The sequence below is a fragment of the Juglans regia genome, chromosome 14, assembly GCF_001411555.2.
Source record: "Juglans regia cultivar Chandler chromosome 14, Walnut 2.0, whole genome shotgun sequence".
NCBI classification, from domain to species: domain Eukaryota; kingdom Viridiplantae; phylum Streptophyta; class Magnoliopsida; order Fagales; family Juglandaceae; genus Juglans; species Juglans regia.
The window spans coordinates 21,277,553-21,293,693 of NC_049914.1; the positions used below are offsets into that span (position 1 = coordinate 21,277,553).

A 16,141-nucleotide genomic window follows, 5' to 3' on the forward strand; every position below is an offset into this window, starting at 1 on the left:
ATAAAAGAGTTAGCCAAGAAAAGAAAAAGAATAAAAGAGATACCTAACGTATTATTAATATATGAAAAAAAAAGGAATAAGTCATTTTCCTTTGTTTCCATTATATTAATATACCTAACATATATATATATATATATATATATATATGAAAGAGATCGTATCATACACGAATCTTTACCAAAATAAACGGTAGAAAATAAACGACAATAGAAAAGGAGATGGAAAAGAGAGACTTTGAGGGTTAGATCTTAGTTATTCTCATTTTTTTAATACATAACATATATTCCTATTTATAAATGAATGGAGCTAGAGAAAGAATGAAAATACAATAAATCAATAATATTAATTGATATTGATTGATTTCATAATAAACTAAATATGGTAAAAGATAAGTCATATTACCATACATACTAAAATATTATGAATATATTTTATAATGAGGATGATAATATTCTAACATCCCTTCAAACTCAAGATGACAATGGAGATCAAGTTGTCGGCCAGGTGAATGAGACTTGGAGATCTAATTGGCGACCTGACAAAATGTATCTCTGTGGCGCAAGTGGATGGCGAACAAAAACAAATCAATATACGAGATTGATGATGAAAATGAGGATAGCGATTTGTTAAGTGCATATATAGGAAGCTTTTGAAGGATGTGCGGTGAATAAAAAAGAATACCGAATAACACGTTGAATATGAGACTTATCACAAACTGAAAAATGATGCCAGAGACACTAGGAAATCTGTGGCTCTTATTCCAAAATGTCAATGAAAACTCGTGCAATTAATTGGTGGTTTTGATACGAGAAAAATCAAATTAAAAAAGGGATGTAGCTGAGAAATTTTTTTGAAACGTAAACCTAGCAGAATAACTTTAAAAGAAATAGTCTATAGAATCGAGTCTGGTGTTAGCCAAGGGGTCTGATACATGTAGAAAATAAAATATAATAGAAAATGAGATGGATAAGAGAATGAGAGAGAGAGAGAGAGACTTTGAGGGCTACATTTTTACCATTCTCAATTATTTTTTAATACATAACATATGACATGCCCTATTTGTAGGTGCATGACGCTAGAAAAATAATGAAAATACAATAAATAATTGATATTGATTGATTTACATAATAAATTAAATATGGTAGAGAAAAGTCATATGACATACATATTAAATTATGAATATATTCTATAATAAGTATGGTAATGTCTCATGCTGGAATTCAATCTGAAAAATGATCTGAAAAATTAATTAAGCTGTAATTAATTATCTTAAATGCAACGCAATCATATAGTACGTGTTGTTGGAATTTGTCAAGTCCGTGTATGATCACTATTTGAGGAGTGAAGCAAAGGAATCCAGTCGTGGACCCATGTCTACACTCATGTTGAATCATATTTTAATTAAATATAATTTTCATTGAATCTTATTTTAATTAAAAAAAGTTGCTAACATTAATTATTTAAACAAATTTTCAACAATATTCTACTTCAAAGAAAAGATTGCAATGAGAATCCTCGTAGATGTAATTATAACAAGAATTATTCTACTCATCATCCTTATATCATATACTTATTAAAAAAAATAAAAAGATAAAAAATAAAAATAGACAATGGTCGCTGTAGAATAACAATGGTCGCTGTAATAAAGTTATGAGAGATACCAGACGATAATGGTGATGGTGATGATAATAAGGCAATGACAACAATAGCAAATGATAGCAAGTACACCCTAATATTGACAATATTAGTGATATTGGTGATAATGTCGATATAATTTATGCAATAGAAAACATGATTTCCCATGATCTAGCTTAAAATTTACGACATTTATGCTTGAAAATACAAAGTTGCTTCATATGCTTTTCATAATTATTCTAGTGTTAGCTCAATAGAGAAAAATAAAATTAAAAATTTCAGGTAGATGCATAATTCTGTATATAAGAAATGTTTTGATTTACAAAGAAATCTCATAAAATAAAACTCATAAATTGATTGAGGAGCTTATTGTGGTACATTAGATTATGAAACTAATTTTATTATAAAGTAGATCTAATATATCGCATTTAATCGCATTCGTTTATGGACTTTATTTTGTAAGATTTATTTATAAACCTAATAGGTATATATATAAATATATTGAATAATATGGAAAGCAGGTAAATTACAAACCTACTTTGGAATATAAATTTGATTGAAAATAGTACTTTTCTTGAATACATGACTTGAATTTTCAACTTAAATTCAAACGAATAGAGATACATGAGAAAAAAAATAAAGGAGGGATCTCTTTCTATTTTTTTTTCTTTACAACTCGCTCTTGGTTATTAATGTTTTCTCACCGTGCCTTTTTTATGCAGTTATTCTTCTTTTTATATAGCCGGGAATGATTGAGGATTCCTCTAGCTATGATATTTTATTTTTCCTTTTTCTTCTACCAAATTATTTTCTTTTTAATTTGACAACATGTGAGTACTCTGAAGATTACTGCAGCTGTCGTTTTGATTTTTCTTCTGCCTAATTGTTTTCTTTTCGACTTGCTAACACTAAAAGTTTATTGTCTTGTAGCAATCTCTAGCACCCAAAACTTCTACAAACTTTAGGCGAATTTGATCACAAGATGACACACTGTCCATAAGAGGATCTCAGTGCCTCAACCAAATAGAAAATTACCAAAACACATCAAGCCAAGAAATCTATGCATCATAGGACCTCTATGCTTTAAATATACGCGTTAGAGATCCAAGGCTGCCTCTTCAAAGACTAGAAAAAGAGACGAGAAGAAGGCAAAAGAAAGGAGAAATGAGAAGGATAAAACAAAAGGGAAGGAGAGTAAGAGGAAAGAAGAAAAGGGAAGAGGTTGAAATCGATGTACGTATATATATATACGAGTATATAGGGTATGTTAGAATTGGGTAGCCCTTGCCTGCCTAAACATGTTTCTAACATAACCATGCATATCCGATCTGAGCTAATTGGTGCTCACTTATTCCCTACAGGCTTAGTGGGTTGGGCAGATCTCTTGCATGATAACGATCCCTTGCTACCTAGCCCTACTTCTAGTCATAAACGCTAGCACTATTCTCTCACCTATTAGATGCTTAGACCCAGTTTATTTCATGTTCAACATCTATCAATTTAATAAGAGTTAGTCTACATACAATCTCTAAATAGAGAGTACTCATACAAGTCCATACAGTTATGCTTAAAAAAATTTTAAATTATAATAATATTATTTTTAAAGTGATATATTTTTTTTTTTACCCTTATTCATTAATGTGACTGTATATGTAGTCTCTCTTTCAAGACTACAAATAAAATTTCTAATCTAATAATAATGAGAGTTTGCCTCAACAATAAGATGTCACGTTTCAATTTTTTTTTATTGACTGACATGATATATTGATGTTAAGTATCGGCCAATCTAAAAGTGACATGGCATTATGCAATCCTTCGTTAATTCTCAAACAGCCGATTGATCAAGGTACTTAATCATAAAATTTGAAATTCAGGTATTAGCTTTGTAAAATGTTAAAAATCTAGATCATGATTGATAAAAACTAAAATCCCAATTTTACAATTAATCCCTAAAACCAAGAAAAAATATATACAAACACATGGACAGGAGTTGAAGGCAAAAAGATATACAAACACTTAACATAGATGCTATTTCAGTTGCAATACACTTTTCATGGAAAAATGCTGGAAAGATGAATGGGAGAGGTTCTTCAGATTCAAGTTGAGTCATCTCTAAAACCTACCAATACGTAGCCGTCTAACTGAAGCAAACTCCAAAATTATAATCTTTAATATATAATTACTCCCTACACCTCAATGCCACTCTGTAATTTCTCTGTTAATTTCCCACCAATTCTCTCTCTTGCTGTCTCTCTCTATCTCTCTTCTTGTTCAATGTTGAGCTCTCCACAACTCCAAGGAAGCCCGAAATATGACTATTGAGATAATGATACTCACGTCCCACATTCTTCAGTCCCTTTGCTTCGACCCAACTCCACCACCCCAAATGCCGTCCGTGAAAATTTTCTTTCCTTCTCAGAATCTTTTTTAGTATTTGTTTTTTTTTTTTTTTTCCCATTGTTTTTTAAACCAGCAAGAAAACATTTTTCTTTTCTACTTCAAGAATAGGCCTTTTTCATTGCCAGCCATGACTGATGTCCTCAACCTCAACCATTCCCCATCCCATTTCTCCGATTCTTCTTCTTCTCCTACAAGAGTCTCTTCCCCTACTTCTTCCTTATCCTGCGTACCCCCTCAAAATGAGGACATCGATCACTCTGACTGTGACTCACCCTCTTCCTCTGTAGCTGAGGGCAGCGATTTTACAGCGACTGGCTGTGAGGCAGAGGAGGAACGTGACAAACGGAGAAGGGATCAGTTGTCTTTGTTGGCATTGCTGGTGGCCATTTTCAGGAAATCTTTGATTGCTTGTAAGAATACTGACAGGAGGGAGCTCTGTGCCATGGAGATCGGGTGGCCCACTGAGGTGCGCCATGTCGCGCATGTTACCTTTGATAGGTTTAATGGATTCTTGGGATTGCCTGTGGAATTTGAACCTGAGGTGCCCAGGAGGTCTCCCAGTGCCAGGTACATTTTGGGATTTTGTAAATTCTGGTTGTTTGTTATTTTTGGTTGGAATGTGTGGGTGTAATTTTCTTGATTCGATTATTATTAGTTGCTCATTTAGTATTAAATCGGTAAAATTGGTTGATTTTGATTGATGGGTTTTGCTATTCAATTTCTAGATTTGTGAATTTGCTCCTTTTGCTGTGTGTCATAGTTTGTGGAATTTGGCATTCTTTTCTTTTTGTTGTTGGGTGGGTTGTGGTGGGGGAAGGTTGGGTTACGATGCTTACTTGTCGTGGAATACAAGCTTGAGATTATGAATTCGGTGTGCGTAATTGGAGGGTTTTTTCCTTTTCAGATACTGTAGTGGTTTTTGATCGGAGATACTGTAGTGATTTATGGCATCAATTCTTCAGATTGTGAGGTTGTGTTCAATTGCCGAATTCCCTTTTTTTTACCTGTATGTTTGTGGCCTACTTTTTAGTTTTTTATAATCGATTTCCAACTTGTAAAATCGAGAATTGTAAAACTTTTTGGTTGCAATTTACAGAAGCCATTCGTTATTTTTTTTTTATAAGTAATTTACAGAACCCCATTCTTTTTTATTGTGATTTACAGAACACATTCTTTTTTTTTTTGTAACAAAAAATTTTTTATGTTTATTTGTTATTTAACGCCCTTTTTGGTAATTTTGGTGAATGCAATCTAATATATGCGAAAAAATAAAATTGCTGGGAGGCCAAACAAAGTAAAACCCAAATCATGATATCAGGAGTTTATCTATCAACAACTTACCATTAGGAAGTTGCCACATACCACATGATATTTGCTATATCAATTTCTTCTCCAGCTTTAATTCCCCAGCTACTAAGTGTATGCTCTTTTTAGTATTAGACAAATATAGGAAGCCTCTTTTTTCCTCTCCGTATGTAAAATCCTAAGGAAACCACCGCCGCCACCCTTGCCGGCGAGTGACCTCTCACCGATGTCACAGACAAAGCCGATGGGCCCCGGCGACTTCTCTAAGGGCCGTCCGGCGTCGGTCCTGAGGAGAGAGAAACCACCACGAAGTGTGAAACTCTTAGAAACCAGATCTGCCGCCACCCATCACTGCCGGCAAGAGACAGCGCACCGTTGTCACAGATAAAGCCGACGGACCTCGGCGAGGGCCGGTTTGGCGTCGGTCCAATCTTCGGCGACCTAGATCTCACTATATTGTCTCTCAGAGTACTCAGGCGATCCTCTCGAAAGCTCCGTTGGTCATGCTGTCAACTCAGAAGGCTCCAATGTCTCCTGTGAGCACGACCTAGAGTCCAAGACAAGTCCAACGGATTTCTGATCTAGTTTCTCAGAGATGACGAATGGTTGTTGAAGAAGGGGAGTGGGTCCGTATGGGTTCTTCTATGGAGTTGGTCATAGAATCTAAATCCTTTACAATGGTGAAGGAGGGGAGCATGTTGGTCATTACTGAAAGGAGTAGAAGGGAGATATCTAAGTTAGTTCTGAGCTTAACAACAGTACAATGGTTGGCCAAGGCTATGGAAGCGTGCACTAAGGATGTGAAACAAGATTTTTTCTCCACTGTCTAGAAAGGTAGACACGGCTTCACGGCGCATCGCTGCTTGAATGCTCGAGGACGTTATATGGCAGTGGAGGAGTATGGTGGTGGTGGGAGGAAGAATTTTATTTTCATTCCTGAAGAGGGGGTAGTGGCTAGAAAAGGATGGGGGGGTGCTGCGTGATTTTTCCTTTGGCAAGAGAGGGAGTGACAGCTTAGAAGGACAAGGTGGTGCAGAGAAGGAGAACTTGGAGGTGCATAAAGACCCAAGTACATCCTCGGTGGCGAGGCAATCCTATGCGGCAGCTCTAAAGAAAGGTCATGCTTCGGGGATTCAGAGTGTGGGGGGTCCTCAGGACTAGCTTGTCGAGATGCACAATTCTTTAAAGCATATGGAAACCCAACTTGTCGAGTTGAAGGCAGCGATAGCTTTCTTGTTTACGAAAATAGACCCGTTTTCAGCTGGAGGCAACAGGGTGGTAAGAAACAAGATAGGCCTGAATCCTTTAAACTCAGTAAAAGGAAAACGGAAGATCGGATTTGGCCCTGTCGCTATAACTAGATCTAGGAGAATATGGCGGGTCAAAAGAAAATCTGGGTTATGCGAAGCGGGGTCTACATCAGGTATTAGCGTAAAGACATCAGTAATGGAATGTCATTCGCCTCGTGTAACACAGGATAGTCCAATAGTCGGTATTACACTTTTGGTCCCCGAAGAAACTATGGCTCCCTCTGCAAAGTTTAAGGAAAAGGGTGTACTGTCAAGGTCTGAAGGAGATGTAGGATCTGCTATCACCCCAGAGGTGAAGGGACTTGCTGCCACCCCAGAATCTCTAGTGGGGACCCCGATACCATGGGAGAGAACCGATGGAGTTACTGGAGAACTAATGGATTTGGCGCTGGTGCCATGTGTAGAGGAATGTCTAGAGTCGGGAGTGCAGTTAGATACTGTGTCTGGGGATATTGTGGCTCCTCTGGTCTCTCTTCCTCCAATAGCGGATTTGATTCTGTCTAAAGTTAACGAGATTCAACAGTTCGTGAGAATTTCTCATAGAGGATGTGAAGACCAATTTAAAGAACTAATTACTGCAATCGAGGCAAGCCATGCGCTTGAGACCAAATCAAGTTTCAAGAAAAGCAGGGAGTTATAGCCTCTTTTTTCGACTATCAACTACGACGCTAAGAGTGGTAGCTCTAATAGAGGGAAGTCTAAAGGGATGGCATTGTGAAGACGGGAATCAAGGTGTTGGGGTTGGTGTTCGGATAGAGTTTTAGTTCTACGAGAAACAAGGGGTTGGGGTCGGGTCTGATGTATTTTGGGTTTTTTTATATGGGCTCGGGTCATTTTGGGCAAGGTGTTTTCTTGTATACATTCAGTATATTTAGTTTCTCCTTTTGATATATACAATATTTTTACTTATAAAAAAAAAAGTGTATGCTCTTTTTACTATTTGTTATCTCAAATTGGTCTGCCTTCACAATGGGATAGAGAGTTGAGTTTCCCAATTAGGGAAACAGGTGCATATGTGGTAGTATCCCTTCCCGAGGGTAGCTAAGTTAGCCTTAGTTGCAATTGCTTGGATTGTGTTTCTTATTTGAAGTCGTTTAATGGAATGTTTACTAATTCTTTGTTGATTAATAATTTTCCCTTTGCATTGTTTAAATCAGCTTTGACAAACAAGGACCCCTATCTATCTTATTCTTGTAGTTATTTTACACACATTAATTATCAGAGCATTAGGGCTCGTTTGGATACAGAAATCATTTCATCTCATCTCATCATATAACTTTCTCAAATTTCCACAAAAAATACAATAAACAATTCAACTTTTTCAAATCTCAAAACAATAATAATATTAAAAAATAATATTCTAACAATATTTTGTTCAACTCATCTCAAACTATCTCATCTCACTATCCAACGAGCCCTTAATATACACTCAGACACACTAATATATACACACAAATTAAGTAGAGTAATGATACATGCAGTCGTGGAGTGCGCAAGCGCCGTTCAATCGCTTTAAAAAAGAGTGGGGTCTACTATTAAAAAATTATTATTTTTTCATGTGAGTCCCGTATTTATTCATTTTTTTCAAAGTGATTGCACGGCGTTTGCACACTTACGACTGAAACTATCATTTCTCAATTAAGTAAAAGGGTTTTCCCAACTTGCCATTGTACATGTCTAATGGACTCCACATGTTTGTTTCTTCATATATCAAGATCTAGAGAATTTGAAGCTTCCCTAGAATCACTTATAAAGCCAGCTTCACCTAGTAAGTAGCCAATGTGGAACTTAACACCCATGACTTTTATAACCTAACCACTTTATGCGGGTCATTCATACTCCCAATGTGGAATTGGGATGTCATAAACTCCCCCGCTTAAATTTCTGATGTCTCAAGGCAATATCATGCAGTGCTCCCGTTTCACACAGCCAGCCTCACTAGATGGCTTTGATAACGTATATAAGGGCCCAAGGAAAGCACTTACTACATTTGCACTATAATCCAAAAAATTTAGTCAATTTAAAGCTTCCCAAGAATCACATATATAACTCAGCTTCACCTAATAAGTAGTAAATATGAGAAAAGGCTTCATTTAGTTCTTAAACCCATCACAACTCATCATTACAATTTTTTCAAATTTCAATACAAAATATAATAAACAATTCAGTTTTTTCAAATCCCAAAATAATAATAATATTAAAAAAATAATATTCTAACAATATTTTATCATCTCAACTCAACTCAACTCAGTTCAATATCCAAACGTAGCCCAAGACTACCTTTATAACCTACCCACACTATGTAGGTTATTCATATTCCCAAAGTAGGAATTTGGGTTACATAATATACAGTTTACCGATTTATATCCATTTAGGAGCATCCCTTGTGATTGGTGTTTTCATTAAAACACATGCATTTCAGATTGTTAAATGTTTTTGTTGAGAAAGAGGATGTTACCCCACAATTTTATTAGTAGCCTTCCCTTTTGGCGGAGTAATACCGTAGTTACATTCATACACCTTGGGGGTTACATCATATACACCCAAAACCAAAGGTACCCAAAAAAAAAAAAAGAATTATCAAATATTTTATTCCTATACAATTTAAAATCATTTACAGCGAATGTATGGAAGTCCAGCCCTATCCAGTACCAAAGCACATTGCATGTTCCATGTCAATTCATCCCAATTATTGAAAATACAACTCTTCCAATGCTCCTAAGTTGGCCAAGTTGTCTGCAACATGATCAACTTCTCAAAAAATATGTTTAACTGATAAATTTCATAACCTTTGATTGTCATCAATCTGGTCCTACAGCTCTCTGAAATACCAGGGGCAGCAACCTTTTCCTTCCAGCCATCCAACCACCACCTGAGAGTCTAACTCCACTTCAACCTCCCAGAGGTTTTGTTGAATGCACAGCTTAAGACTGTCTAGGATGGCTCTTATCTTAGCCACAGTATTAGTACCTTCCCCATGGTATGAAGAAAAGCCACCAGAATCTATCCTCTTTCTACCTCACCATGCCTCCACCACCACTCAAACCTGGATTTCCAAAGCAGCAACCATCCATATTGTGCCAAAATCTATCCTTCGGCATTTTTTTGGCACCAAAATAGGGTTTGAACCTTCCGCCTTTTAACCTTTACAATATGTTTTACCTGGTTTATTTTGGAAACAATATCAGCCATCATCATCTTGATTTTCAATACAAGCACTCTCCACTAGTCTTTCATCTCAGAAAGATTTCATATTTCTCTTAAATTGTAGAATCTTCATGTAACTCTCTGATGACATCTGCATCACATTAGATAGTATAACTTTTTTCCTTCAAAGCTTTAAAGCATGTTAATTTTTAACCTTTTTCGATGAGTTTCTGCTTAATTGTTTAACTGGTACGACCTCTATTATGCTTATCCTTTGACTTGTTTTTTTTCAAATGTAGTACTACCGTCTTCGGAGTTTCCACAGAATCCATGCAGTTGTCATTTGATTCTAGAGGGAATAGCGTGCCATCCATTCTCTTGCTAATGCAAAAAAACTTGTATGCACTAGGTGGCCTGGAGGTATTTCACCTTGTTCTTCCCCTTTTCCTCCATCTTGATTCTTCTTTAACGTCATGATGCCGACTCTAAATTCAGGACATGATTTGTCTGACCACATGCAATAATTGGAAGAAAAGTTCTATTCTCAAGCAGTAAAGCACACCTAGTAAAGTACTTACACGGTATATTTTGATTTGGAAGATAAATTTTAAAATTTGAATCTTACAAATCCAATATTACCATTTAAGTGATGTGGATGGTATACTCTACACACCAGCTTGAGAATTGAATAACTTGAGTTGGAAATTGAAAGAAGTTTGTAAATTCAGTGGTTTGACTTCTGCGTGACTTGGCCTTTTGTTATTTATGCTATTGCATGTCGAGTTGTGTTTTGTGGACACTTCCTCAAACTATTATGTTTACAAGTTTAGGCGGAAGGCGTTTTCAGAATCACTGCAGAAAATAGTCAAGAGGAGTTTGCCAGGGATCAACTGAATAGAGGAGTGGTACCAGAAGGCATTGATGTACATTGTTTGGCGGGACTTATCAAGGTATACCATTTTTATTCTACTAGCGTTCATTAAAGATGCCATTTGTAGGTGCATGCCGTATAGTTCTTTATGAGTATGCTGAAGCGAGTTGATCAAAATAAGAGCTATTTTAAAAAATTGCAACTCCTAGCAATAGGCAGATTAAGAGCTCGTTTGGATAGTGAGATGAGATGAGAAGAGATGGTTTTAGATGAATTGAATAAAATATTATTAGAATATTATTTTTTAATATTATTATTATTTTGGAATTTGAAAAAGTTGAATTATTTATTATATTTTGTGTTGGAACTTGGGAAAGTTGTAATGATGAGATGAGATGGTTTCTGTATCCAAACGAGCCCTAAGTTTTTCTTTTAAAAAAAGAAATGCAATATAATATACAAATGCTTGTAAAACGGTTGTCCTTGTTTGTTTGGTTACTAAACAAAGCAACATAATTCCATGGTTGAATACCTCTTTTCGTTGCATTTGAGAGGCAAAAAGTGATTTAGATAAATATGAATTTTTGTAAAAGTAAATTTTTTTCAAAACCTAAAATTCCTGTTGGGATCCATTTTTGTAATTGTTTAGAAAAAGCTACTTTTTTATAACATCTGTTGGCTTTCTTAGTTATTTTGGATATTGTTAACTGTTAAGTTTAGGATTTGTCTGTCATAAGTTATGCAGTTTAACCAAAAATAGCAATTTAGTGTATAGAAATAAAATCAGTTCTTTTAAGGCTTCTAAAATTTAATTTCGAAGGATGAGTTTCTTGATTAAATATGATATTAGTTTGAATTTAATAATTTTCAATCAGTTGTGTATAAATTTCTCAAGAAAACACCAACATTAGAGAAAGCATCACTTGCCCAACAAACTTATCGTTGAAATATAAAAAGAAAATTGTTCATGATAATATATGGTCGAAATTGACTTTAAAAATCTTCTTGCAGTTACCAGGCTGTTGATTGGAATTTTAGATTACCTTCCAGGTGCTTGAGAAACTGTAAAAAGCATATCTGTGAAAGGCTCATTGTCCACCTAATATACATTCAGTATTCACCAAGAAATATAAGAAACAAAAACAATATCAACCAGTCTTTCTACTGCCACTGGTTGTTTTTTTATGCCACAATTTCTGTCCTTTCACTTTCTGTGTTGGATAGATAGAGGCCCTCCTATGGAATACAACAAGAAAAGCATAAAAGGTAGGAGAATATTATTAACATATATACATGTGGGGTAAGTTTGGACCAATTAAGGAGGATGTCTTCTTCCTTGACATGTATGGACCTAAACAATGGATTGGGGCCCCTGAAATTATAATTAACGGGGGGAGAGAAGTTTGATCATACTTGTTTTACTCATGTTTGATCAGTCTTGCTATCAAACTTAATCTAACGGATGTTAAGTTCAAAGCAAATATATGTCAAGTGCAGTCAACAGTCACTGTGGAAATAGTATTTGGCCTATTCCAGATTGATTGTAATGTCGATGCATGGCCCTATGATAACCGGGTTAAGGATGAAGGCCTGTAACTACTAAAGATGTATTTACTGACTTATATTTATCTTTCAGGCTTGGTTTCGGGAACTCCCAACTGGGGTTTTGGATTCCCTATCACCCGAGCAGGTCATGCAATGCCAGACAGAAGAGGATTCTGCTGAACTTGTGAGGCTTCTACCCCCAACTGAAGCTGCTTTACTGGATTGGACCATCAACTTGATGGCTGATGTTGTGCAAGAGGAACATCTGAACAAGATGGATGCACGCAACATTGCTATGGTTTTTGCACCAAACATGACTAAGGTGAGTTTAATAATCTCACTTCTTAAACTCCAGAAAATTTGCACAAGCTCATAACAACGACTATAAATTTCTTTCTTTCTAAGAAGGCATTTGAGCTTCCCTCTAAATCAAATCAGCTTCTTGTGCTCCATGGGACCTAATCTAGAAGCATGTTTCCAATTGCATTTAAATGCATCCATATTCGGACCATTTATTTTTTGAGTATTTTAGGATTACAAAAGAGGTCTCACCCTTTCACTTCCATGTTAGTGATGTCATGTTACCCGCTAACTATCAAGTCATGTGCCGAAATGATATGTAAATGATAAAAGTTTGAGGGGGATTGGCAATTTAGAGCTACAATCTATCCCTACATCAGCTCCTAAGAATTCATCCTTTTATTTTCATTTCCCTATAAACTGAAACGTATCATGGGAATGCGGAGGTCTGATTTATCCAATGTTTGGTGGAATGACAGGTATTTTTTACTTCTTTTTGTTGCAGATGGCAGATCCTTTGACTGCCTTGATGTATGCAGTCCAGGTGATGAACTTCCTCAAGACCCTGATCTTAAAAACGTTAAGAGAAAGAAAAGATTCTATGGTGGAGCCTTATTCTGCTAGCCCTTTAGATCCTTCTGATGAGAATGGACACTGGGGCGCTTCACAAACCTGCCTGGAAGATATTAACTTAGAGAATGATGAGATAGAGCAAGCATTCATTGCTGAAGAACCTGCTTCTGAAATTTCCCTCAACTCTAATAAAAACAATAACACGATTGACCGAGCCGCTGAAAGTTTATTGACTTCTTCTGAGAAACTAAACTCTGATGGAAATGGCTTTTTTGATACTCCAGCCCAAGTTGAAACTTCCATTACCAAAACCGAAGGTGGCGAAATCAATGGTGCAATAGCTGTAGTTCAAGATAATGCAGGAAAGGTAAAGACTGGTCAATCAAGTAATTCGATTTTTGGAAAGGGGCCAAGGAAAAAATGTGGTCTGCAACCTGTAGTTCCTGGAACCACGTCTGTTGAGAAGACCAGGGGAATTAGCAATCTGAGTCGCATAGACTCAAGGATAGAGCGGTTCGAAGCCTGGAGGTGAAGGAAACTCAACAGCAGTTGGGCTACAATTGATTCTATTGTAGTTCAGTGTAAGTCTGGTTGATTTGGAATTTAGGGAAAGTTTGTGAATTGCTCATTGTATGTTGTTTGTATTGTTGGGTGGTTTGCTTGACCTGTTCTGATTTCATGGAGAAAACTTACTTATTCTCATACTAACACTGTTACTGTTGTTTCATTTATGTGGTTTCTTGGGTTTGTTTACCTTCCTGTGAATGACCGATCTCTTAATTATGTTAGTCTTCTTTTTTTGCAAAATTTCCTGTTTCTTTGGTTCTTCCAAGTTCATGGAAAGAGTCAAACTTTAGGCCACTCATTTCCCTTTACTATATTATAATAATTAGGACTATACAAATAAATGAGACTATCCAACAAGTAGTTCAAACTCGAATTCCACTTAATTCATCTATTAAATGAGTTGTCTGTGAATACAAAATTATAATCGATTATCAAACAATACAATTCATACAAACCTAATTTCATTTGTTTCTTGGGCAATATTAAATAAATAAATTTTATGAGATCTATTTCATTTGTTTATCTTTCTCCCGCTTTAGGCTCTAGAGTTCAGTTCTTTATTTTTTCTCACTCTAGGCCCAAGTACTCTAGGGAATCTTTATTTCTCAATTCGAATAAAATCAAATAATTTACATGTTATTATCTTTTATAGTGTTATCTTTTAACTTTATAATGAAAATAACTTAAATATTTAAAACAATAAGAAAAAATTGATTTTTCTAATACTAAACATTGCTTAGATCCTTATAAATACAATCATTAATATGTTTTAAGATATTTACAAAACTTTAGGTTTATGAAAATTTGTAAATGAAATTATGAAATAGAATATAATACGATATTTTGTAAAAGAGTAGTGCTACATGTATTTACAGTTTTACTTATATTTTTATTTATAAGACTCATTTTGTTAATTTTTTTTTAAAATTTAAATTTTATAATTTTTATCGTATTAATAACTGATATGTAGAAAAATATATTTTTTTTTTAAAATTTTTTTTGAAGTACATTTAACATTTTTCTTTATAAAAATTAAGTAGTTTGTGAAAAAGTCGGAACTGGCACAAGTAATAAATTAGCTCTTCGTGAACATAAAAGGCTCAACTCAAATTCAAATAAATATTAAAAAAAAAAACAAAAGATTTTGGCCTTCCTTCAGATTTGTGGGAAGTTTGGGACCACGAAATGCAGATAAAGAAAATGACTACCAGTGCTCTGGAAAAGTAAAATGAAATACGATAATCAGAAGTAGGCAAAACTCAGGAATCAAGAGGCCGTGGTAGGGAACGGTAGAAAAAAAGTAAGCGGTTTGGATTTAAAAAGTATTTCATTTCATCTCATCTCATCTCATCTCATTATTATAATTTTTTTAAAATATTATATAAAATATAATAATAATTTAATTTTTTAAATTTTAAAATAATAATAATATTAAAAAATAATATTTTAATAATATTTTTTTTAATTTTTATCTTTTATCTAAAATTATATCATCTCATACTCATATTTAAATTCAAATCCGCCAAATCGAAATCGATGCTTGTTTTCGCACGAAGAAATAGACATTTTTCTCAGATTAGGAGTGAACGTGTTAAAAGAATCGGCTCGAATATTCCTTCGTGCTTCTGGAAATGAAAATTACAGCCGAAAGTGGCGGCATACTCGACAATGTCAATATTATACAAACACTTGGCTGCAGCTCACCACGAGTACTCAATATACGACAAGTGCTGTGTCGATATTTTATAAAATTAAATTTATAAATTAATATAGACTACGAAATCGATATTATAAAATAAATTTAATTTATCATATAAAATTATATTAATTTATTTATTTTTTTGTATTTTTGTATTTTTTATAATTAAAATATTTATCTAAATTTATATATGTATTTTAAAAAAATAAATTTATAAATTGACATGTCTTCATATAAATACGTCTAATCTATTTTACAATAAAAATTGAATTTAAAATTTAACATATTTTATCAGGTTGTATTAAATTGTAAATTTATCTTCCTTATAATATTTATATTAATAAATCTTCACAACTTCTTCATACTTTATATTTTATATTTTTTTATTATTTTTTTTATCAAATATTTATTATATAAATAATAAATAAATAATTTGAAATAATTTAACAAAAATAAACTCAAAAAAAATTTAAAAAAAATTAAAAATTTAAAAGAATATAAAATGTGATGAAAATTGTATAGTAAAATTCTATGTAAAAGTAAATTATACCTATATTTGAATTGCTAAGATACTCAAAATCTAAAGTTTTTGGAAGTTGGGACCTGCCACCGCCAATCATCTGTGAACAAGTGGGGATAAGTAACAGGATGGTTTCAATGAATTGAAGGACAAGGTTTATCAACCAAGATTCCATAAGCCAGGGTGAGCTGCTATCCAAGAGATGGAAAACACAGAGATAATTAAATAAACTCATTATTTTAATTTTTATCGTCTTATATTATGATATT

The 16,141-nt window shown here is 34.3% G+C and overlaps 1 protein-coding gene across 1 annotated transcript; it reads left to right on the plus strand.

Moving 5' to 3' along the window:
- Positions 1-3,846: 3,846 nt before the first annotated feature.
- LOC108998947 (rho GTPase-activating protein 1) lies at positions 3,847-13,839 on the plus strand. The gene is made up of 5 exons (XM_018975717.2): positions 3,847-4,602; positions 10,097-10,217; positions 10,628-10,747; positions 12,305-12,535; positions 13,019-13,839. Exons 1-5 carry the CDS (start codon positions 4,163-4,165, stop codon positions 13,616-13,618), a joined length of 1,512 nt encoding a protein of 503 aa, XP_018831262.1. The 5' UTR covers positions 3,847-4,162; the 3' UTR covers positions 13,619-13,839.
- Positions 13,840-16,141: the final 2,302 nt, after the last annotated feature.